The 25082-nt window shown below is 36.3% G+C and overlaps 1 protein-coding gene across 1 annotated transcript; it reads right to left on the bottom strand.

Annotated features, from left to right (window-relative positions):
• Window positions 1-1459: 1459 nt before the first annotated feature.
• rspo1 (R-spondin 1) lies at window positions 1460-23975 on the bottom strand. The gene is made up of 6 exons (XM_084088670.1): window positions 23846-23975; window positions 19085-19660; window positions 13516-13707; window positions 10530-10670; window positions 9038-9247; window positions 1460-3426 (listed from the first exon to the last, which is right to left on the bottom strand). Exons 2-6 carry the CDS (start codon window positions 19179-19181, stop codon window positions 3281-3283), a joined length of 786 nt encoding a protein of 261 aa, XP_083944796.1. The 5' UTR covers window positions 19182-19660; window positions 23846-23975; the 3' UTR covers window positions 1460-3280.
• Window positions 23976-25082: the final 1107 nt, after the last annotated feature.

Here is a 25082-nt window from a genome sequence, read left to right as displayed (position 1 = left end):
CACGCACGTACAAACACAAACACCTTCCTGCCCAAATAGGGATTACCATATACTGATCGAAGACTTATTTTCCCTCTCAATATTTCAACAATCACTTCATGTTTGTTGACCATTTAGAATCAGAATTAGTGATGCCAGATTCGCTAATGAATAGCTTTTGATCCAGTTGGCCAAACGGGTTTGCAAAAAGGTCTTAAATTCATTCAGTTTGAATCATTGTACCGCAGGTAAAGACAATTAATGTCCATACCTATAATATTTAAAAAGTAATGATAATAAAATAAAATATTTAAAAGTCTCTAAAAATAGCATTTCTGTGAGATGGGTGCTAGTCACACTTTTTACTTCAGTGAATATTTCTAGGTTCATCTTTGTATTAACACCTTAAATGCATGGCCACTAAAATCTATCTATATGTTTTCAATATTAAGAGCTAGGAAAAAAGAAAAACATACAGTTGATTGAACCCACCTTTTACATTATGTGTTGACACACAGCCTAATAGAGGCTTTCAGCTAAATGAAACCATTAAAACAATTATGAAATGAAAAAATTATTCATAAAACAGCAAAAAAGGTAATGTACAAAAATCTCAACTTTGTTTAGGCTGATTAATTTTGTAATACTTTGTGTAAGTTCATAACATATAAAACACAAGACAACTTGCTCCCAACTTGACATTAATTTAAAAAAATATTGTCTTGGAAACAGTTACACTTTATTTTAAGGTGTCCTTGTTACAGTGTAATTATACATTTAAGTACTGAGTAATAATAATTAACAACATGTACTTACTATAGGGTTAGGATTAAGATTAGTATTTAGTTTATGGTTAGTTGCTTGTAATTATGCATAATTTACAGTTATTATTATAGCAAGTACATGTAATGTGTAACAAGGACACTGTAAAATAGTGTAACCACACAAACTAACCTTTCAGTTAAATAATATTGATATTATAATGTGGAGGATATTCACACACACACACACACACACACACACACACACACACACACACACACACACAAAACTGTAATTTAAGAGGGATTTGAATAGGTGATTGAAACCCACATACAAAATCACGGTTACACTTTATTTTAAGGTGTCATTGTTACAGTGTAATTATATATTTAAGTACTGAGTAATATTAATCAACTACATGTACTTACTATAGGGATAGGGAAGGATTAGTATTTGGTTGAGGGTTAGTTGCATGTAATTATGCATAATTTACTGTTATTACTATGGTAAGTATGTAAACATATGTAACAAGCACACTGTAAAATAAAGTGTATTATTATAGAGAAAACATGTGTGTGACAATTGCATTGTTAAGAGAAATCGCCCTTATAATTTCCCCATGTGACAACTAGCCCCGACCCCCCCTACACATATACATAAATACACAATAAGATTTCATAAATTTCTTCATACAAATAACTGCATCCAAACATTTATTTAAGTGTTTATTTGCCTTGTAGATTTTTACAGAAATAGATATATAATAACAATATGTATATTGCATCAAGATAAACAGAAGCTGACATTTTCAGTGTTATAATTCTCATTAGGGGTGTATATTGTAAATACCCACTGCATTTCCCAAAAGCATAATAAGCCTATAGTATATGGTAGAAACCATTAGCACCACAGGTCTCAACAATCTACTTATGCTTACAATGTTTTTGGGAAAATGCAGCCCAGGTCAAGATGCTGTGGAAAGCAAACAGACTAAGTGAGACTGGAAGCTACATTTAAATAACTGTATGATGTACAGCATTCCTTCCTCTGATACTGATACTAAATGTTGCAAAGCATTATGAATGATGTGATATATTGAACCTGTTGCAAATATGATAACTGAGCAATGAAAAACCTATAAAGCATATAATCAATGCTGCTTAGGCATTGTGCTGGTTTAGTTCCAAACTGGTTTGGTCACAAGAAATGTACTGTTGACCTCTCTCTTCTCCTCGCTTTACAACATAAAGGTGCACACAAGAACACAGATTCAAAAACACAATCTGACACACGCACACAATCACTTTCATCTTTCATACACATACTTAAACACTGTACATTCCTCATATGTGACCCTGGACCACAACACATGGGTCACATGGGTGAATTTTATGAAATTGAAATTTATACATCACCTGAAAGCTGAATAAATAAGCTTTCCATTGATGTATGGTTTGTGAGGATATAACAATATTTCGAAACATTGAGAATATTGTCCATTTATGTTTGCGATTGTGCTGCATTCACTCACAAAAATAAATGTTTTATATATTTACGGTAGGAAATTTACAAAATATCTTCATAGAACATGATCTTTACTTAATATCCTAATGATTTTTGGCATAAAAGAAAAATCAATATTTTGACCCATACAATGTATTTTTGGCCACTGCCACAAATATACCCGTGCTACTTGTGACTGGTTTTGTGATCCAGGGTCACATATTATCGCTGCCTTCTTCTGTGCAGAAAATATTGTATTTATTTTCCCCTAAACTAAAGACTTTTATTTTACATAGACCACTAAAACAAGTAAAACCGTAAGTTATAAGTGCGTTTCTTCATGTTTGGATAGTTTCATCATCATTAAAGTTCTTTCTCCACATTCTCTCTGTAAACCACAATATCAGTTCCAGTGCCTTCTTTTGTTATAAACAACAGAAAGAAAAAGAAAACAAAAAAAAATACTTTTCACTCTGAGACAGACTCGCAGACAGACTCAAGACTATTTGCTACCTGTCACGAACATAAGGAGATCCAACTCTGGATAAAAAGAATGTGATTACAGCTGGATTAGGTGAATCACAAGAGATTCTAATGTATTTTAGATGTTCTTTTTGGACGGCGGGCCTCATTTGCAGTGTCTTCTATAGTTCAGAAACCTTTCTGATAGGTCTAAAGAGAAACATATGGAACATTTTGCCAACCACAAACAATGTTGTTTCCTGTGGGAAGGCTTACAAAAAGACGACCCTGCACACGCACAGTCTTTCTGGGTGCTTCCAAATAGCATGAGACTAATCAACCCAGCTCCTTGGTTCCCTCAAGCTTTACTCAGTTTACACAGTTCATTATTTAGTACAGCAATCCTCCAGTTCTCATTGAGCATGTTTTACGTGTAGCAGCGTTATTCCTTTTTTTTTTTTTTTTTTTTTTTTTTGCATAATTTTGATGTCACAATCAAATACTGTTTGTCTTCAGCCAACAAAGGTGGGCCAGGCCTTCTTCTTTCTCAGGCTCACCTGACACTATAATAAGGTTAGGTCACCATGCTCGTTGTAATGGTGGGGACAGTGGTGGACCGGTTCGGGGTCTTTTTTTTCTTTTTGCCACTTTCCTTCGAGTCTCGTCCACGGGTCTTGCCATTTTTCTCTCCACGGTTCTGTGGGTTCTTCTTATTTTCCCCTAAATAAAAGAAAGTTGCGATCAGTGTTGGGGAAAGTTACTTTTAAAAGTAATGTCACAATACAATATTGTGTTACTTCCTAAAAAAGGAAACTAATTGTGTTAATTAGTTACTTTTTATGGAAAGTAATGCATTGCGTTACTTTTGCGTTACTTTTTCTCACCTGGGCTAGGTTTAGTTTTTTTTTTGCTTTTTTTTTTTTTGCTTTCAGAATAAACCTCACTAAATCTTTTTCAATTTATACTTAAAACAAGAAGAAAATATCCAAGACATACAATTAAGATAATACATATGTAATTTTGCATTTTAAGCTAATTAAAAATGAAATTCAAACACACAAAATTTTTATTATTATTATTGCCAATTTACATTTATGTTTTTTATATATTGTTGAGAAGAGGTTAGCTTTAGGGAAATAAAAAGTATATAAAATATCTAGTAAAATGTATATATATATATATATATATATATATATATATATATATATATGAATACAAATGATTAATAAAAAAAAACATTTCTAAAGCTGTGCATATAGAAGCGTATACCCAAATGTGTATAGTACTGTCCTAAAACCGTACTGAAAAACAGGCTGGTTTGTTTCCCATCAGCCTCACTTGCACTACTATAAGAGGGGAGTCAGGGCCTCCGGACTGACTGATATTTGTTATGAAGTTAGTGTTGTGAGTCTCAGTGTTCCCTGGAAACCAAAGTCAACACTCATTTGGTGCTGGAGAGCATTCACTCTGCACTTGATAACATGAGCCACACACACAGCCACTCTGCGGCTCCTGAAATTGGCTCTCTGCTCATCTCAATGCCCTGATATTCTTCCACAAACTGTTGCATTTGCTTCTATATAAAATGCATGATTAAAAATAGAATGGAGAGGGCGCAAACAAACATTTGTTTAATTAAACCTTTGGTTGTTAATAAGAGTTATATAAAAAGCAGTTTCACTTTTACAGATTTTTTACTTGAAATGGCATCATCGTAAACACACAAAAAACAACTTTCTTTGGCAAACATTTAAGAGTTTAATGGACTTGGTAAGCAATAATTAGAATTCCCTCAGTTTATTTAACAAACCTGCCAAATGTCTATAAAGGACTACAAATGTCTATAAAGGACAAACAGCAGTTATTTCAGCTATATATGTCAGAGATATAATGTTACATAATTGGAGCATCAACAACTAAACATTTTCTTAATATCACAAGAGAAAGAGTGCTGTTGTTCTGTTATCCGGCTGCAGGTAATCACAAGCACTATTCAGAGCAGCTCTATTTGTATATGACACAATATGGCCATGTACTTCATTTGTTTTGCTCTACTAGCGAAGATAGCTCCAAATGAAGCCACAGGAGAGCCGGAGCACGTCTCGGAGAAACACACAGTAGTGGTGTTTCATTTCTGAATGATTGTTTTTAAGCAAATCGTTGGATTGAATGACTCAATTAAGACACTCACTTGTTTTGTTCCTGAACAAATTAGTAGTGTGTTTTGAACAAATCAGTTGAATGAATGATTCAATGACTCACTCACTCACTCACTCATAAAGACAGTGGCTGCATCTGGAATTGCATGCGTCCCTAATATATAGTAGGTGAAAAACAGAATGTGAACAGAGAATTGTCTGAATTCACAGCATTCATAAAACAATATGCGAAAAGTACCACGGTACCACAGTACCACATTCAACACACATTCATACTACATACAATGTACTTTTTAGCAGTCAAAGTAATTAATTATCCGAAAGAAGGTATACCTATGCGATTTCGGACGCAGCCAGTCACTTGTTTGGTTCCTAAATTAAAGGAATAGTTCACTTAAAAATGATTTTTTTTTTTTTTTTTAAAGGCCCTATTGACTTCAATTGAAGGAAAAGAAAATACAATGGAAGTCAATGAGGTCCATCAACTGTTTGGTTACCGACATTCTTTTAAAATATAATTTTTTGTGTTCAGCAGAAGAAAGAAGTGAACTATTCCTTTTATCAGTGTGGTTTGAACAATTCATTTAAATGAATGATTCAATGACTCACTCATCACTCATAAAGTCACTTGCTGCCACCTACTGGCTTAACAATGTAACCTACTGAAAGATTCACAAGTGGTGAAACCTCCCAGGACCGAAAATAAATATATTGTACACAGGGCCTAAATATTCCTGCCATAAATATTTTTTTACCAGCCATGAAACATAGATTAATCCTTATTAAAGTTACAAAAGTTATTTAGTCAAGAGCAGTGAGTGATTTTTATTTGCCTTTTGTTGTTTGAATCAAATTAAAAACACAGACAGCAGCAATAATATTAGGCTGCTGTCACTTTAAGAGCTAATGCACGGATCCAATATACTGAATATATTTTCTTTCTCAGCTGTTTACGTTCACTTAAGACATAACTGACAATGTTTATGAGGATACCATTTTGACATATTTTTGTTTGAATATGTCTGTTCAAGCGCAAGAAGACATGAAAGAGAGCTCCATTCGGTTTTCGCGTGCTGTCTGAGATGTGGATTTCTGGGCATGCGAGAAACTAATTGAGTTCCCTTTCCTGTCTTCTTGCACTTTTGTGACAATGCCAAACTGGCCTGTCATCTGTCCTGAGGGTCGTTCACGTTTATTCACATTCTCACAATATTGCAACATTGTTAGAATTCTTAAAATATTAACGGCCAACTGGCGATTGACGCCGTTTCATATACGCCAACGCCAATTTTTACTCGCATTTGGCACTTGGTGAGTGTTAATTTTAGGCCTTGGTTGTATGTATTGTATAAAAATAAATAATTTTATAGTTTTATCAGTGACAAGATTCCGAAAGATTTCCAAAAACAAAACAAAAGAAGTCTAATTGAATTCAATTGTTTAGTATCCACTGCTTTGAGAAGAGCAATCTTGTTCATGTGAGGAATTCAAAGGCATTAAGTCCACAAAATGTGAAAAAAAGCTCAACTCAAGTGTCAGTTAATCACGATTTAAAAACCGAGGTGAAACGAAAAAAAAAAACATGGAAGGAAATGGAGCCTTTGGATCCACATGGAGGAGACTTGTTAGCTTTGATAAAACGGTAAGAGCGCTTGGGGAGGATCCATTCATTTATGACAGCAATAATTACAGCGCTGCTCAATCCAACCTAAACACCATCGCCTGACAAAGGCAATCACGCATTTAGTGTATTCGGTTTTCGTGCAAAGACATTTATTAAGCTACAGGAAGGGGAAGAGAAAGGGGGGAGCTTGGCATAATCAACACAAAGCGTGAGATCTGCAGACCAGTAAATCACCGGTGTTATACAAGCACTGCCCCCTGTGATTTTTACAGCAGCCCTGTCAGCCAATTCCTGCAGATGTATTCACAGCCTTGCTAATTTAGCACGAGGTGAACATTTACGCACTTAGAAAAAAAGAGGGCGTTTGGGTCATACAATCCCATAACCTATCCTTTCTTTGACACCTGAGTTGCATTAATTCTTTTCGTCTGGGTGGTGCCGCTTTGCTTTTGTGGCGAAAACATGTTTTGACTCCAGCCGGCAGAACACTTCTCTTACTGATCATATCTTAACATAGTTAGGACAATGATATGATATTATGAGATTGAACTACAAACAAATGACTTTACATGTGTCCAGACCTATTAGTTCACCATAGCTCTCTCTCTCTCTTTCTCTCTCTCTCTCTGCAAAAGCTTTTACAACAAGTGGACTCTCTAAGTTTAGAAATTTGGCAGGGGATATAGCACTTTTATGGGGCAGTTTATAATATTTCACTGTTAATTATTCTTATGGACCCCGTCCCCGGGTGAAAATTCTTTCCACAATACAGGCGTCATGCAGAGTAAATTTACCTCTCATTTCTCAAATGACGCTGTCACACCTAGTCCAGCAAAGCCCACTTCTCCCGACAGAAGAACAGCGAGCACTTGAGCTTGTGAGGCTGTTCGCATGAATAATTTCCAGGAACACACCGTTTCTCAACAATTTGATGAAAACTAAGAGCTCTAGAAGGTATATTCAGGTGTTTATTTTAGGAACCACTCAATGGGTGGCATTACTATTAGCTTCGCATTTAGACTGAGTCATGAGTCATGCATTTTCCTAAACTGATAAGAATCGCTTGAATATGGTATCTAGGTATGCTTGCACCTTAATGTTAACAACATGTGATTAAATTTAAGAGACCTCAGTTTTTGAGAGATATCTAGCCTATTGGTAGACAAAAGAGAAAACAAAAACAGCCTACAAGTGAAAGCAGTCGCAATCACGTCAACACTTTTTATTAGCCTGGCTTGATTTTTTTGTATTGTCGATGACATGTTGCAAGGCCTTCTGTAAGCTAGTCTATTGCAAATTTTAGCATTCATTTAAAAATTTGATCATATGTTCTTGAATGCATGCTAGATTCGAATTAAGGGAGCAGAAGATTACCTGATTGTACAAATTGTATTGACTAGCCTACTTTTATTGTACTTGTATGTGCTTTTTAAGCTTGACGGTTGCAATAACCATCTTCCCATCCTTGTTTTTCACAGATGAAAATGTAATTCGGGTTTAAAGCAGAACAAGGGTTCTTTATTTTGGGCAATCGATTCCTTTAAAAAAAACACATTCTTTTGCAGAAAGTATACTGAAAATAAAACAAAGTTAATTCAGCTTAACTTGAATAATGAAAAGTTAAAACAATTTTTAATCATCTGAAAATAATAACGCTAAAAAATGCAGAAAGGTAATGTTTTTTTCAATGCAATTTTGCAATTGTTGGTAACAATTTTTTATAGTTTTTGAAAGAAGTCTCATGCTCACTGAGGCTAAATTTATTCGATGAAAATGCAGTAAAAACAGTAATATTGTGAAATACTATTACAATTTAAAATAACTATTTTCTATTTTCAATATTCTATCATTTATTCCTGTGATGACAAAGCTGAAATTTCAGCAGCCATTACTCCAGTCTTCAGTGTCGCATGATATTACAGAAATAATTTTAATATGCTGATTTGTCGCTCAAGAGAAATTTACGGTAGTGTAACAGCTGATATAGTTGAAAGCTTTTTTGTACACTTACTATAAACTACCTTTTTCCTCAATATAAACTCCTATAGGCTGAAATCTACACAAGCCATCCAGGCGAGTGCAACTGCAGGAAGAAACTACATGTTCAGACTTTTTCTTTAAACATTTACATCCAACAGGTCCACTACAGGTCCACTAACGTTCCTTTTCCGCTTGAGAGCCAGAGAAGCATTTTAACCTCACTTTCCAGTAAGTTAAAGCAACTAACAAAAGGCCGCCTTCAGATCCGCAGCCAGCAACGAAAAGATTACAAACCAGCTGGGCTTCTGTTTATTTACTGGGAACACTCAAGGATTTATTTACACCGTATTATGTCAAAACCCGTAAATAAATGAAATCAAATTAGTTTCAGGAGACTGTTTACATGTTTTTCCGAGTGGCCAAAATCGTGATCGATAAATCAACAAATCTGTAATTTGCAAACATGCGTATTGAAGTTGGATAGCAGATTTCACGCATTCCTTTTGGCGCAAGTATTTCCTATCCACCCTCTTTCCAACATTTTTCTGTTAATCTTTCTCTGATTTACCTTTGCAAGGGATCTTTTTCTGCACGGTACAACTCTGGGTCTGTGTCTCTGGGACGCAGCCCGAGGGCGGCGCGGCCCCTGTGGAAGTGGCAGGACTTGGAATCTGTACGGGCTCCCTGGTACGGGTCTGGTTACCCTTTTTAAAGCCACATGTTTTGTTCTTCTTCATGCAAGGGCCCCATGGACTCCACTCGCTTAGATCACACTGGACTGCAACAGAGAACAAAAAAAAACCATTTTTTTTAGAATGAATCTAGTATGTACCAATTACACATTTAATATTTTCAGACATTAGGGAAAAGACTAAATTGTTTGGGGTTTGAACATTTTGTTCCTCTGGGTGGGGTTACTCCAGACAAAAGTTGAAGAAATTGCATTAGGAAAACCCAAAGAATCCACAGTGGACTCAGACTGCTAAAACCCAGCATCACTCACTATTTCCAATTACTTTTTTCTAAAAAGCAGAGCATGTGTTATGATTGTATGAGGTAGGCTCCATTTTTATTCAACGTAATGACAAGCTGTCAAGCTCCAGACTTTCAATTGGATTGAGCTGTTTTCAAACACAAGGTCTTTTCTGAGCATCCAATTTTTTGGTCTAATGTGTATGGGGGCAGGAAGGTCAAAGGAAACTCATCCATGCCAAAAACAATCCACATTACAATACACATTACAAAGTGGTGGACTGACTCATTGACGCAGGTGAGGCATCTTAAGCTTTGGCGCAATGTCACACTGGAAGTCGAGTCTCTGCATTTAAAGGCCAAGCAGCCTGGAGGAGCCAGCACCACCATTGAGATTAATGCTATCAGTGCTGTGTTTGCTTGCTTCTGACAGAAACATTTTCAAAAGAAATCAATAAACCCTTATCATCCAATAGGCCTTTTGCCAACGTTCCGCTCAACAGCGATTGAGAAACCACAGAAAAAGAGAATTTGAAGAAATACAAAAAACATAAGGTATTCAAGAACTTTCCAGTTTCATCATTCCAGCAGCATAAATGATTTGCAACGACAGAAGCACAGTACCATGTGCCCATAAAAACTGATGACATGCACAAAACAAAAAATAGCTTAAATACACAGGCTGCATATCAAATAAAAAACTTTTTGAAAAAGATTTTGGTACATTACTGTTATTATGAAATATTATATTAATTCAATATCATTGTGTGTATCTTTACACAATAACATTTTAAATACTAAATGTTTCTTAAAAACTGCATTAACCACAAAACCTGGCCGTGTGAACTGTAATTGTAAATGACACAGTGATATAACACTCACAAATAGTTTTTCATGTTTGACTAAATTCATCAAGCATAGCAGGTGTTAAAATGCTGTTCATTAGCACTTGAAGACATAATTTGTCTGGTAAAATGTATCAAATCTAACAGAAATATATGTTACATATCAGGCACTCATTTATCATAGAAAGAATCGTTTGAAAAAGACACGCAAGCAAAATATAAGAAACAATGCTGCTCACTCACCTACACACTCCATGGTGCCATTGACGGCGAATCCTTCAGGACAGCTAGAGAAACACCTCCCTCTGTGTGAGTACAGGCCCTCCTTACATTTTGTGCAAAAGTTGCGGCTAAAACATGCCTCACAGTTTTCTATTTTACATTCTAAAATGAAGAAAGACAAAAAAAGTTAAATAATCATTTCATCAAGATCAATTGTAAACTATGAACAACCATCTGGTTGTTGTGGCTCTTACAGTTTCTTATCCAAAAAGTAGTCCATTCAAGAATGTTAAGACTCTTAAATGGCTTCATCACACCTCTGTCTCATTACAAGCCTGCCGTCTTTGATCAAACATACAAACTGCCTCAAACTGGAGGGAAATTGTGGATTTTGGCAGAACGAAAACCATGAAACAGAATCTATTTCCCCACTCATAATCCCATTACTATTATCCTCATTATCTCATTATGATAAATAGGGGATCCAGTCCTTAAATATCATTCAGTCCTTAAATATCATTCTCAATCTTTTCCTTTGATGCTGTAAAACTGCTCTAAAACTCATGTTGAGAATGATTTCAAAGTCCTTCAATGGTAGCAGAAGTCCAACTGGTAAACGCTCCTCATTTTAGGTAAGTTCCCTATGTTTTAAAGTAATACAAAATGTAAAATCCTAAAACCGATTATTTTCTGCTTTAAATCGGATTATAAATGCCCCCCCCCCCCAACAGTCTTCTGACTGACACAGACTTTTTGAATTTTGAATCAAGAAGGACTGCTAATAATTTAGCAAAACAGATTTAATCGTTAAACTACCGTGACATATGTGAAAATGTGCAAAATTAAGGTTCTTAAATTTCCGTTCGAATACCTGGGACTTTCTCAGAGCAGCAGCACACGGATATCTCGGATATCTCTGAGTCCCGGCCAAAAGCAGAAGAGGGCCCAACAACATACTTGAGCCATGTTTTTTGTTATTACCTCTGCTCTCAATTACTACTTAAAATGCCTGACAACTAAATTAGTAATGTTTGGAGCAAATTCTTTTCCACTCAAGCATTTACAAATGCACCCTTAATGCAAGACAAATGTTGTTAACTAGACATCATGGGGATTTGGAGACAAATCAAATGCACACAGCTGATTGAATAATTGCAGCGGGGAAGCCACTCAGAGGCCTGCATGAAGGAGGGGTTCGCATGCACAGCCGTCTTTCAAAACACGACAAAAACACTCCAAGTGAGAAATAAACAAATACGTCGAGGGGAAATGTTGACAATAAGAGGTCTGGTGACGTTCAGAGCGATTTGGAGTCGACACCTGTGGATACAACACATTTCGGTCTCAATGTGTTGGTCATAAAAATACTTAGGCTAACTAGCGGACAGCTGCATGTGGTATTTCAAAGCAAGTGTAAAGTATACAGTCAAGAAATGATGAATTAAAGGCTCCAGAGGGTTGTGAAATAAAAACAGTGCTCTGCTAATTTCTCACTTCCCTTGATGCTAACATTTAAATTTAAGGTTATCTAGAATGAAAGTTTAAATCAGAACCATCTGAGAGGTATTAGGCGGAGTGATGCAAGAGTGTATCTTGGTAACAAAAGTATTTTCTTCCTATAACAAAATATAATGACTCCAAGCTGTGGTTCACACTAATTGGCTATCAAAACACGCTTGAAAAGGGAGCAAGACATTCAATTTACAACTGGAAAATCTTTGGTAGGTTGAAGTTAGAAAGGGCTCAAATAAAGCTATTAATTTCCTCCCGCAACAGGAGTAAAGAGGTACCACCAATCAATTTACGAGAGGTATTTCCTTGTTTATCTCCCCTGCTTTGCCTTTATCACAGTAAAAATGCTCACGCACATGATGGGAACAGGCCGCCGAGTCTCTGGCTGAAACCTAGAGAGCGCACTGTTAAAACAAAGAGGCTGTTTAAAGGTAAGTCCTCATTATGCTTTTTGCGTAGGGTTTGCGTAGAAAGAATGAAAGAAATATGGCCAGAGTTGAACTATCATGACCTCCGCATTTACAGCCTACAATAATAACACAAACTTCCTAGGAGAAACAGATTCAGTATTACAGTATTATCAATGTTTTGCTTTGTATTTCATCCCCCAACCCTTTTTTTTACTCGCAGAGTAAGAGAAAACAGATCGCTGCCTCAACATTTGGCATTCACGGGTCAGATGCGCAAGTTTAATGTCATTGGTGGGTTACAGTAGCCTACTAATGAATGTGGTAAACAATGTGATTGTTTTGTAATTGCATCATTTGTGCCATCTTCTTCCTAATAATGTTAAACACTGTATAACTGACGTTAAAGCTTGTGCAAACAGGAAAGAAAGGTCATTTTATGACGCTGTGTTGATCACACAATTCATCTTCATTTTTCAAGAGGGGAGAGGGGGTAAGATGTGTCAGTGGGCAAGCTGTGTTACTCCTCAACCTAGCAAATTGCAATTCTTGTCATCTGATATTATATAAGCTTTATCTGCCTATGACTGACAGATGGACAATATGAATTTCATTTAAGCTACTTTATGAAAATACATCTTAAGTGTATATATATTACAGATTTAGTTAAATATTTTTGTCTCTTATGTTCACCAAGACTGCAAAAATTTAGTATAATATTGTGAAATGAATGTTTGTTATTATATATACATATATACAGTAGCCAACATTTGAAAAAGTCAAAAAAGTTCATCAAAGACAGACTTCTAAGACAAGAACGGGTATTGTTCAAAATTCATGTATAACTTTGATGAAACTAAGGTTTTGATCCACTTCAAATGTTGACTACTATATATATATATATATATATATATATATAAAATGTCATTTATTCCTGTGACCAGTCTTCAGCCATCCAATCCTTAATGTCACATGATCCTTCAGAAATCATTCTGATATGCCGATATCACAGCTTACCTCATTCTCCCCGTATACTTATTTACAGTTTTGACATTATAAAAATATCCCAGCAGAGCTTGAAGACTCACGTGTGCATTTGTTCATATCCCGATTTCGAATGCCATAATATCCAACAGGACAGGCAGCGAGGCAAATGCCAATCTGACGGATGTCATTCCGCTCCAGTAGGATGAACAGTCGGGGTCGACATTTAAGACAGCCGTTGTACTCTGAGCAGTGTTCGCAGCCATTTGAGCATGATGGTGGTACTTCAGTGCTTACTGATGAAAGAAAGACAGAAAAATAGGAGTGAGCGTGATATTTGGTAGTGTTTTCTTACAGTGTAGAACACCCTTTGTAATTCAAAGTGCTTACGATGACTAGTTCCCAAGTAGTTAAGTGCCTTGCACAGGAGTAGACAGCTGGATTACAATGTCAGATACACTCTTCAGCCACCCCTACCTGGATTTGAACCTGCAGCCTTTGAATGAACAACCAAGGTCCTTTACTACGAGTTTACCATCACCCCTAAATATCAAGATAAATAAATGTATTATATTATATACAGTATAGAAGGATTGACAGATGGACAGACGGACGGATATATCAGACAGACAGACGGATAGATCCAAAATACAACATGTGACAAGCTATGCTAGTCATTTGAGCAAAACAGTGTATGATAATACAAACTCGGTAGGTGTAATATAATTCATTTGAGAGAGCACTGTGAGAACAGGCGATTCATTACGACACATCAGCATGAGGATTTCTAAACAGCACTTCAGACTGCAGGGCTGTAAACATGGCACTGGTTTATCTTATTACACACAGTGTTCTGTGTTTACAGCTCATTTATGCCAAGTACCCTTGTTCGTTTCATGCTGTTCATTTGCAACATTCATGTGGAAATCTTTCATTGGATGATGTTACAGTATTTTTGAATTATACGGTCAAAATTTGGGGACATCACGCACAGATTTGTGATGGGTCAACTAGGGACAAAGGGGCCTGAAACTTCAATATTTTCTCGTTCTGTTCAGGTGCCCCAAAGTGCTGACACATGATGAAATAAAATCAGCTACAGATATCTAAGAAAGCTCACTCATCCCTTGTGACTTTCATGCCTTGCTTTAAACGTCCAAAAATTTCTGTGTTTGAGGCCAAGAAGAAATAAACGATTACACTGAAAGCATGTCAGAGTGCACATCCTGTTCCCGGTAGTCAAAACCGCGGTCATCTGCTTTAATTTATGGGTCTATGTGTGTAGCATCAGCTTTAAATATACATACTCAAAAGGCAATCAATCTCTATGCTGTTAAAATAACCGTCTAGCTGTAAATAAGCTGCACGTACAGTAAGTGATGCAACCTAATGGATGATTAAATCCCTTAAAATGATCTTATTTTAAGAATGTTTACATATGTTTTTTTACTGGAAAACATGACAGAAATACTTAGATCATATAATCTCATCCCATCAATAAAAAAAAACAAAAACAAAAAAAACATTAATATTAAAATGATTTACTATTAATATTCAGTAGCAGGGGCTCCCTGGTGGGTTCAGCTGAACAAGGACCACCAACCACCCAAAAAAGTCCATAAAAAGTTGCTTAGAAGTGAATCATTTTCAGGCATATGGGTGTCCTTTACCAGATCGCTGCATTCCTCTCCACAGCTGAAATAAATGAAAAGGCCTCTCAGCAGGAACAACAAATATGAAACTATCATTATAAATGATGAACGTGAAAAATTGTTTTGCACGGGTCTATTGAGCGGCAGTTAGCCCGGACAAATATGTAGGAAGGTTGGTTAGGTTGCATGTACTACACACAAACCTTGCACACACTAAAAAAAGACAGCCTTTGCACTTCTAGACCGTGTTCTAATATGATGACTAGAAGGTCTCCTTTGGATTCAAGCGAAAGATTACAAAAAGTGCAAGGAATAAATAAGACCTTTTTATGACCAAACTCACAATGAGATCATCATTCAACCTAAAATACCCTGAAATATCTAATTTCCGAACTCTTAAGGCAATTTACTAGCAGAGAATCTAAAATTTCCTTGAAATTGCGGAACATCACTAAACAAGCATTTTTTCATACATAATGGACTAATCCATGTGAAGTCACACACTGACTATGAATAGAATTGCAAACTTCTGCCTGCATTATCAATGGTCATTCACAACTACTAGCTGAACTTGACAATAAACAACAACACAGTCAGTGAATAAAAATTAAGAGTTCTGCACCTTTCAGTTGACTCTCGGACAACTGAATGTAGCCAGTTCAAGTCAAAGATATTGCTTTATTTATTGTTTATGCATTGGCATCATGTTAATCTCTGGTTTCTTAAAACGAATGCACCTCCGTTTCCAGACACAGTGACATCTTCATATTTTTTTTTTATTCTGGGCTAGAATGATTCCTTCATTTTAACCATTTAAAATATATCTTAAAAAATATGGAAATATATCAAACAGTAAGAAATTGTATGAAAGTAATCAAAATATTATTACTAATTATTTTGCACAATCTTTACCCAGAATACATGGCCGTCTTCATTTCTTTAATCACAAAATTGTCAGACTGTGCTGCTCACATTCACATGTATCCCCCTTGAAACCATAAAATGAGTGATTTTATCCAGCTGAATAACATTTTTCCCCTTTCATTATCCCTGAAATATCATTAGGTGGACTGTTTATATAAGCTGTTGGTGATGAGCTGTACTGTATTAACGTTTTCCACTTTGAACATGTTCATGTGAAAAAGGCTTTAACCCTACAAGCTGTGGCAGAACATTGGTTCACAATGACTTAAAATTCAGAGAGGGGCCAAACAGAAACAGACAAGTAGAATATTTCTTGGAAAGCAGAAATCATCATCAGTGTATTGAGGAACTACAATTCAATAAACAGGATATCATACACATAAATTGATTTCAAATTTAGCTGGCAAGCTGTTTAAAAATATTGAAATATTTTCAACAAAATTAATTGCGTCAGACTTCCTTTCTATATGAGAATATTTCCTGATTTCAATTTATTTAGCTTATTCCACTGGGAAATATATTTTCTCTTGTTTAAAGCATTAGTCTAGCTAAATTTAGTGAGGTTAATGCTTTAAGCAAGAAAAAAAAATGCTAATATAGGGTAAGAAATATAGATATATTCCCTGAAAACAAATCTTATTGCTTACACAATTTTAAAAGTGTTTTAAAATGAATGCTTATTAATGAATGTTTAGACATTTTTCACTGGAAAACAGGGCAAAAATACTGAGAAAAATTACAGAGTAGGCAGAATAGCTGGATTAATGTACAGAGCGATATCATAAATTAAAATAGTTTATAACGAACAAAAATAAACTCTTAGACGAAATGAAATATAAGTTGTTTTGCTAGTATGGTTTGGATATATTTAGAGTGAGAGAAAAAAAGCAGGAAAGTACCAACAGGCACTAAAGTGTGACTGCTGATCAATCACTTATAATAACAGCTGTCAGAGGTGTTTGCTTTCATTTTGTTGATAGAACGCTAAAAACTCCACTATCAAGAAGCACTGGTCAGATTAGTTTACAGTGAGGTCAAGAAGTCTTAACAGATAGTGAAGCATCCGCTGATTTATTCGACCAAGTTACACACTGTTTATTTCTCCACAGATAGCTCTACATTCTCATCAGTGCTGTGTTTTGATTAGCACTTCTAGTCTTAGTGCAACGCAGAGGTGGGTAGTAACGAAGTACATTTACTTCGTTACATTTATTTATTTTTAAATTGTAATTTTAAGAGTAGATTTAAATGTGGGTAGGCCTACTTTTACTTTAACTCGAGTAGCCTACATTTATAATGGGGAAAAAAACCCTGTAGGCTACTTTTACTTCGTTACGTTGGACGACGTTCCTCTCGTTACTTTATTTTAATGCGATATGTTGTTAAATGCGTAGTTTTTTTTTTTTTTTTTGAAGCGCGCTATATCTTTTTCTGTGGCATAAGCGATGCTCAATTCACAAATGAATCACTCTTTTGAGTCGATTCTGTTCAAAGACTTCATCAAACAAGTTGGCAGATCTGTCTAAATTGGTTCGCAAATCAGTTTGAATGATTTGTTCCGTTCATGCACAGAATTGTCTGAAGTGGTTTCACACTCGGTGTCGTAACAGGAAGGTTTAAGAACATCAAGAGCGTTGAAGTGGCCGTGGACCGTCAAGTGAAAGCAAATCTGCAAATGCATCATATTGTTTGCCAGCGATGATGATCTTTATTAGTTTAACATCTTCGTAATCGTATGCTGTCTGTGAATGAATGATTCAGGAGACAGCCTTCATTCGATTTCATTTCAGTAAGGTAGGTAATAGCCTACATTTTACGACCAAACAGATTATTACGCCAAGATAGCACTACCACAAAGTATGACATTACTAGTTTTTTGGACATATAGGCTGCCCTACCTTTAATTTATACATTCAGCTACCACTGTTCAGTTTATGAAATGAACACCCGCCATCCCGCGGTAATTTGTGTGTGAATTGCGCGCGCAGTGACGTGCGAAATCCTCTTGAAAACGAATGCCATTACCTGCCTTAGACACAGTTAACCCGTTTAAACATGCTTGCAGAAATATATATTTGATTACATTTTGAATAACAGACGGAAGAAGATCCGTCGATGTGCATTTGTTCGTTGTTTGTGTTCAGATGTTCAGCTTTGTACAGTCACTGTGAATGTCTCTGCATTACCTACAACTCCCTCTAGAGGAGGCTGTACACTCCTCACCACTGCAAGCAGTCGTCAATGTACATTTCCCACTGAATAATCTCACCCCTTCACATTATGATAAGAAACTGATCTGATTGTCAGGTTGATTTTTTTTTTTTTACATTATACCAAAGCTCAAAAGTACTTATTTGTTAGCAATATACTAGCCTACACAAAAAGATAGGCCACTACTTTTTATAAACATAAATGTTCATTAAAATATGAAACTAATCCTACATCAGTGCTCTTACTAGAAGACATGCACGCACGTGAGAGAACTTATGTAATATTTCAAAGTGAGCTCCGCTGCAATGTGCAGGTTGATTTTTCATTATTCTAAAGCCCCAAATCATTAACTACTTGAGTATTTGACAGCATTATACGACACAAAAAAAAAGATACGCCACTTAAATGTCACTTTCCGTAAACATAAAGTGTTCATTAAAATATGAAACAAAACATATTGCAATATTAGAAGTAAGTTCTGCTGCAATGTGTCGGTTTCAAAACTAACTTTTCCATATAAGAAATAAATCATGAAAAAAGTCATAAAAAGGTTAGAGTTGCTCTGCTCTTGAATCCAGGCAAAAAAAAAAACTCTAATCGGTCAAATTTGACCACACTTTGGAACATGACATGCTCATTTGCAATTCGCCTTTAAAAGAAAAGTTGCTATTAAAAGCAGCAGAGCAGGTCCTAAACAAGTAATACCCCACCAAAACTGGCTCGAAAAAATGACAAAAACATTCCAAGGAAGTCAGAAACACTATAATGAGCCACAAATATTAAGGACTGACAAAGAAATGAAATGTGAAACGCTGCACTGTGTCATAAGAGACAGTTAACCCGAGCTACCTAATGATGAGAGAAAAAGACAGACATCAACACTCACTCCGTCTCTGTCTTCTTGCTTTGGAGGCCTTGAGGTTATCACCGTGACCCATGGAACTGAGGAAGACCACTGCCAGCACCACCAGTCCCAAATGCATAGTCCCTGCTGCCCAGTCACGCTGGGTCCCGCCTTCAGGCAGACAGATCACAGCTGAGGGCGCCCCTTTCACGCTGTGGCAGGTGGAACAGAGTCGACTACAGCCGGTCGCGGAGCCCTTGGCTGGAGGCCTCTGCAAGTCCGAACATGTTTGGAGAACAAACCATAGCACTCAACACGATGAAGATGAGAATGATGAAGTCTGGGTGCGGAGAGCCGGGGTGAGATTAGATCTTGTGAACAACGCAAACTGCCCTTCAACCCATGAAGCCTGGGGCGAAACCGAGAAAAGAGAGAGAAGCTTGTGGCGGGAGCTTGCCAGGAGATCCTAACGTGAGTGAGCAACACAGCCCAGGAGCATGTGTCTTATTAGGGATGCTGGGAGGAGGAGGGTGAGTGCCGAAAAAAAAAAAAAAACAGAGATGGAGAAAGGTTCTGGACTCCTACGCGTGACAACGCATCCGTCAGTGCCAAGATCTGCTGCGGAGAGACAGAGAAAAGGGGGCGAGCGAGGGAAGGAGGGAGTTGGATGTGGAGAGGAGTGGGTGAATGGGGGGAGAAAAAGCACAATGAGACATGTATATAAAAGAAAGAAAGTCCAAATATTTTGCCACGGGGAAGAGATGCAAGATTTTTAAAACTTAAAAAAACTACTTTTGCATTTTCTGTAAACTGTCATGAAATATTTTTTGGAATCGAGGAAAAAGCGACGGAAAGAAAATAGCCTTACGGAGGGCTTACATAACTGCACTCTTTCATCTCTATCACTGCTCTTTCTCAACGAAGTTCAGCATTTCTGCGCTCTAAATTTGTTAAATTGATTCATGGATGTCTGGTCTGGAACTACAAATGCAGACACAATAGTTTGTGAAACATAAGCTGAAACTGGTATTTTGTCCGTTTTAACCACACATTCCAGCCATGCTTATTTTTTCCTTTGCCAGATAGATTCATGAGCCGGGAAAGCAAACAAAATGCTTCATTTTAACTGTAATTTCCCATTAAGACTGAAAAGAGCTATAGAGTCCGGCCACTGGAGCTAAAACTGATTTGATCAGAAATAGGTCACCGTGAAACAAATACCACAATAACTTATAGTCGATGCACTTCCAAAAGTGAGGAATGGAGGGGGGGAAAAAAACATGTTTACCCCATCTGTCAGAAAACAATAGGCAGAATTTTTTTTTATCTCAAGCTAAGAAAGCGGTCACATTACGCCTCTCACTATGACAGATAGTTATGTTTATAGAATGATTCTTAATCACATTCCAGCAGAAATGGATGAGCGTTCTGGATTTACGCAAGAGAGACATCATGCCTAGAAGTTTCAGGAAAGCAGGGCCATATTTGGCCACAGGTCCTCTGGATCTTGTATCATGTTATTTGTTAATTCTTAGCATACCAAAAAGTGCTTTTAAATGCCAACAAAAACTCGACAGATATCTATATTTCATTTGAGCTCCTGAAATATGAAAAGCTGAAATTGAAATTTATGAACTGACATGCAAGACAAACATGATTTTTCCTCTGTTTGCTTTTAATTTGACTTCCAAAAGCAACGGTGAAAATGCAGCGGGTGGAAAAGCCACTTTGTGCAAATATGTCATGCAAATATAAAACATTATTAATAAGAAGTTATAGCACGATATACATCATAAATAACAAGAAACATTTCTTTCTCTTTGTTGAAGGGTTGTTAAAAGGATCCTTTGGTTACAGCGATGTGGTAAAACTAAGCGACAGCAAAAATGTATAAACCACATATACAGATGTGTTTAGTGGACATGATTTAAAAAAGGGGGAAAAAAGGAAACAATATTTATCTTGCACATCAAACATTAAACGATGATCTCTAGTCTGAAGGAATGAGAAGAAATCTTCTTACAACATCCTCTCTCTCCACCAAAATTTTGAGGACATCTTATTTTCCCAAAGTTTATTTATATTAGGCAATGAATAATATTCCAATGTCTTTGACACTTTCTCCGTATTTATAACCCAGAGCCAAAACCTCCTGTTGCCTGCTGTTCGTAGCGCTCGTCAGCAGTATTCATTTGGAGAGATATGTCAAGTCTGACGCACAGATATGATATCGCCCTGGAAGCAGAAAGGGCATTTCTCCAGAAAATAAAAGATAGTTTACATTTTCAGAATTCATGTGAAATCAATAAAAAAGGGAAAATTTCTATCTAAATCAAAAAGAGAAATCTAATCAAAAACTGTGTGTAAATCCTTCCTCTTTTCAACCAATAATGTTTTATCTACATTTAAGTCGAATCCAAGCAAATCTACTGTCATTTCCCAAATAAGCTTCTGATTGCAGCATGAGGGGCATCCCCACCATCTGACCAATTATGCCTTTGAGCTTTTCTTAGGACACTGTGACATCTTTTCATGTCTTTGCTCTCTCATTCACAAACAACAGATCCTGTTCTTCTGTTGTGCTCATTACTGTTGTGCTCATACTAAATAACAAACCAAAACTCATTTTGTCTCATTTATAGTAAGAATATTAAATTGTCTGTGTAATTTCTCCTGATGTATGTATCAACTGCACAATGCAGCAATTAACTCGACAGTATATAGAATATATTGAATCCCAAACTTTTTCAGGTGGCAAAACAATTTTGAATTTCATTCAAGGTCGGCCACTGATCCATAATTTTGCTAGACTGCAATTTTGCTTTTATTTCAATGAAATGACTGATCTAGACTCATCTAATGTACCTAAATTATCTGAGAAGTTGGACTGAACTTTTATGGACACTTATGAATCAAATAATGAATCAACTAATTCATTGAGTATAAATTAGTCACTTAATTCAAAGTTAGTGTAATATATACAGAACTGGCCAAAAGTTTGGAAACATTACTATTTTAACATTACAGCATATTAGAAGACTAAAGGATCATGTGACACTGAAGTCTGGAGTAATGATGCTGAAAATTCAGCTTTACATCACAGAAATAAATTATATTTCAAAGTATATTAAAATAAAACAAAACGTTATTTTAAATTGTAATAATATTTCACAATATTACTTTAATATATAAAATATTTTTCTATCAGCCAATCAACTAGCGGGCCACCTAGAATCCCTCAAGGACCACCGGTGGTCTCAGCTCTAGTCCATTTCAGTATATTAACAACTGTTTTTCTTTGTTTCTTTAAACTGCCTTTTTCTATCTTGTATGATGAAGGCCAACAGCCCAGTCTATCCACAGAACATGTGTTCAGACAGTTGTATTCAGCAAGTTCAGGCAGAACCATGAAAAAGGTCAGAGCAGTAAACAGGCCATAAACAGAGTATGTAATAAAGCAGAGCAAAAACAGAGTGGATGTCTGTCTGGCCTGTTCTGGAACCATGGCCCAGACCCCTTGGAAATCCTCCGCTCAAGAAACCCCACAGAAATGAGGAAAGAAAGTTAAACGTTCAACATCCATCCCAAATGGCTAACAATAAAAGCCTATGGACTAGACTCAAAACCAGAAACGGTGATGACCTGACAAAGAATTAGTGCTGTGTTTAAAATGGTTGATCGGAGTGTGTATTTGGCACATAAAGTACTTTTTGGAACATTGTTTCAGTAAATACGGCAGCCAAACATAAAACCACAAAACTAACCAATGATCATGCAATAACTATGAGTAAAGTATACAATAAATCTGATGTATTCAGTCAGCACAACAATCCATGTGATTCAGCACACTAATGGGTGACCCTCTCTTTGCCCTCAACATCACACTCTCTCTTCATCCGAAGTGGACCTACGCCAGCACCCATGAGTCAGGACCACAGCAGCTTCATTGAAATATCTGTCTAAGGCAGTAAATGACGCTGTTAAATCTGTTTACTGGCACCAAGCGTGCAGCTGTCAGACTGCACCTGTCTTTATCTCTATACCTTCATCTCTCCCTCTGGACTGGTCCTCTCAACAACACTTAATGGTTTTACTGCAGAATGCTGGTGCCAGATTACCTAACACTGGGCAAGAGACAGAACAAGGGATGTTTAAAAACCATAAGATCTGGATTTTAGTAACTGGCAGGTCAAACTTGGATATCCCTGATGAACTGTGTCTCAATTCTCAACCTTATTTGGCCCTCAATAATAAATCAAAGACAAAGACTAGAGCATTGATTAGGTAACTCAAAATTCTTATTGTGAGCATTTTTTTTTTTTTTCGGTCTAGAAACCTGTAATAATAATATAATAATAAAAATAATCCTTTTATTAATTATAACATTTTAACTTTTTCAATATTTGATTGTATGTTATTTAATAATAATACGAAGACATTTCAATATTTAGCCTATAATTTGCTATTATTATTGTTAATAATAGTAGCCTATAAGAAATAAAAGTTTATAAAATTCGTCACACAAAATGGTAATAATTAACTGATCAAATAAAATGATAATGATTAAAAACTTAAGTGTCAATACATAGACACCGTCATCATATAGGCTAATCAAAGTAGGCTAAACATTTCGACAGATAATCTAAAAAATGAAAATATTAGGTTAGTTCATAAAAATGTCAGTTTCAAGCTCTGCGTGGTATAGCCTAATGAAACTGGATTTTATTCCGTGGCGATCTCTCAGACGTAAATGAATGTTTTGATACACTAGAAATAATGAAGTAATCCGATCGTATAACCTACCTACTATGTATCGCGAGCGAGCGTCATATTGATCCACTGAGCGCGAGGCTCTTATATGTCTGTAATATGGGCTTCTCCTCGCGCTGCTAGCAGACACCAGCGGCTGAGCAACAGATTGTCAACTATGATTATTATGGGACATGCGCTTCTTGACTTGCTTTGACATCGATTAAAATGTCATGACAGTTTACATCAGTGTCCCCGTGCGTAATCTGAGCAATACTGGGCATGGGAGAATGGAAAAGAAACAAAAATAACTTTAAATAGAAAATCCCAAAGATAAATCTCCTAATTCCACTGAACTGCGCTTTTAATGGAGCCCATAGAGGCCTGGTTTATTTTGCGGTTCTCTGCCGTAATTCTGAAACAAGTCCCACATAAATCCACTTTTAAACTCCGGACAGCATCCAAGTCATTGCGGAGAGCCTCTACCTCACGAAGTTTGCGTCCAACTCCATCTAGAGCAGTTTCGGCGTGCTGAAGGTTCATCTGGCCCCACCCCTCAAAAACACACATTGAGAGACAAAAAACCTGTGATGGAGTTGGGTTGGAATGTTGTTTATTTAGATCTTCACCTTAGTGACAAACATCCCTCCATCCATCCATCCATCCATCCATCTATCTATCTATAACTACAAAATAAAAAAAATAAAAACATCTGTAGAGACCTTCAAAAACCCAAAAGACTGTTTGTTAATTATGATATTATTCAAATTTAAAAGATCGATAAAATTGCAACAAGGAATGCTCCCAAACTTTTATTTAAAACTAGTTCATTCTTGGGTAATATGAATAATCGTGTTTTTTATTTGTAAAAAAACTAAAAAACTAAAACCTTGCCATTGATTGATAATGTTTTCATGAGAATCTATAAACCACAGACACTGAGCTAAATATTTTCCAGTGTTTTGCTGTATAAACACATTTTCTACCTCAAGTGGCAGCAAAAATGTGCCTTCTGTGCTGCTTTAGATGCAGCCTCGCACCACCCATGTTTATGAACAGGCTGTGTTCATTTATGAAAAATGATGGTCAGGATGTAACTAATCCAGAGGGTGGATCTTTGCAGTCCAGTAATTGGTGACCTCTATCTTCAAAGCAGGTAACAGGCAAGAAAAACAAGTAGGTTTAACTCATTAGAAAAAGTTAAGAAAAGACTTGTTTCTTAAAGTTGGTACGAAACGTTGTTATAGACTTTTCTTCCCTACTGTGACATATCCGAGTGAAAACAGCTTCT

The sequence above is a fragment of the Abramis brama genome (genome assembly GCF_963993115.1).
Source record: "Abramis brama genome assembly, chromosome: 17".
Taxonomy (NCBI): Eukaryota; Metazoa; Chordata; class Actinopteri; order Cypriniformes; family Leuciscidae; genus Abramis; species Abramis brama.
This window is presented reverse-complemented; position numbering and strand designations above follow the sequence as displayed.

Coding starts and splice junctions, on each gene's coding strand:
- rspo1 (XM_084088670.1), bottom strand. CDS start 19,181: ATGCATTTGGGACTGGTGGTGCTGGCAGTGGTCTTCCTCAGTTCCATG. Junction 13,708..19,084: donor AGCAAGAAGACAGAGACGGA/GTGAGTGTTGAT, acceptor TTCTTTCATCAG/TAAGCACTGAAGTACCACCA. Junction 9,248..10,529: donor TGGCACCATGGAGTGTGTAG/GTGAGTGAGCAG, acceptor TCTCTGTTGCAG/TCCAGTGTGATCTAAGCGAG.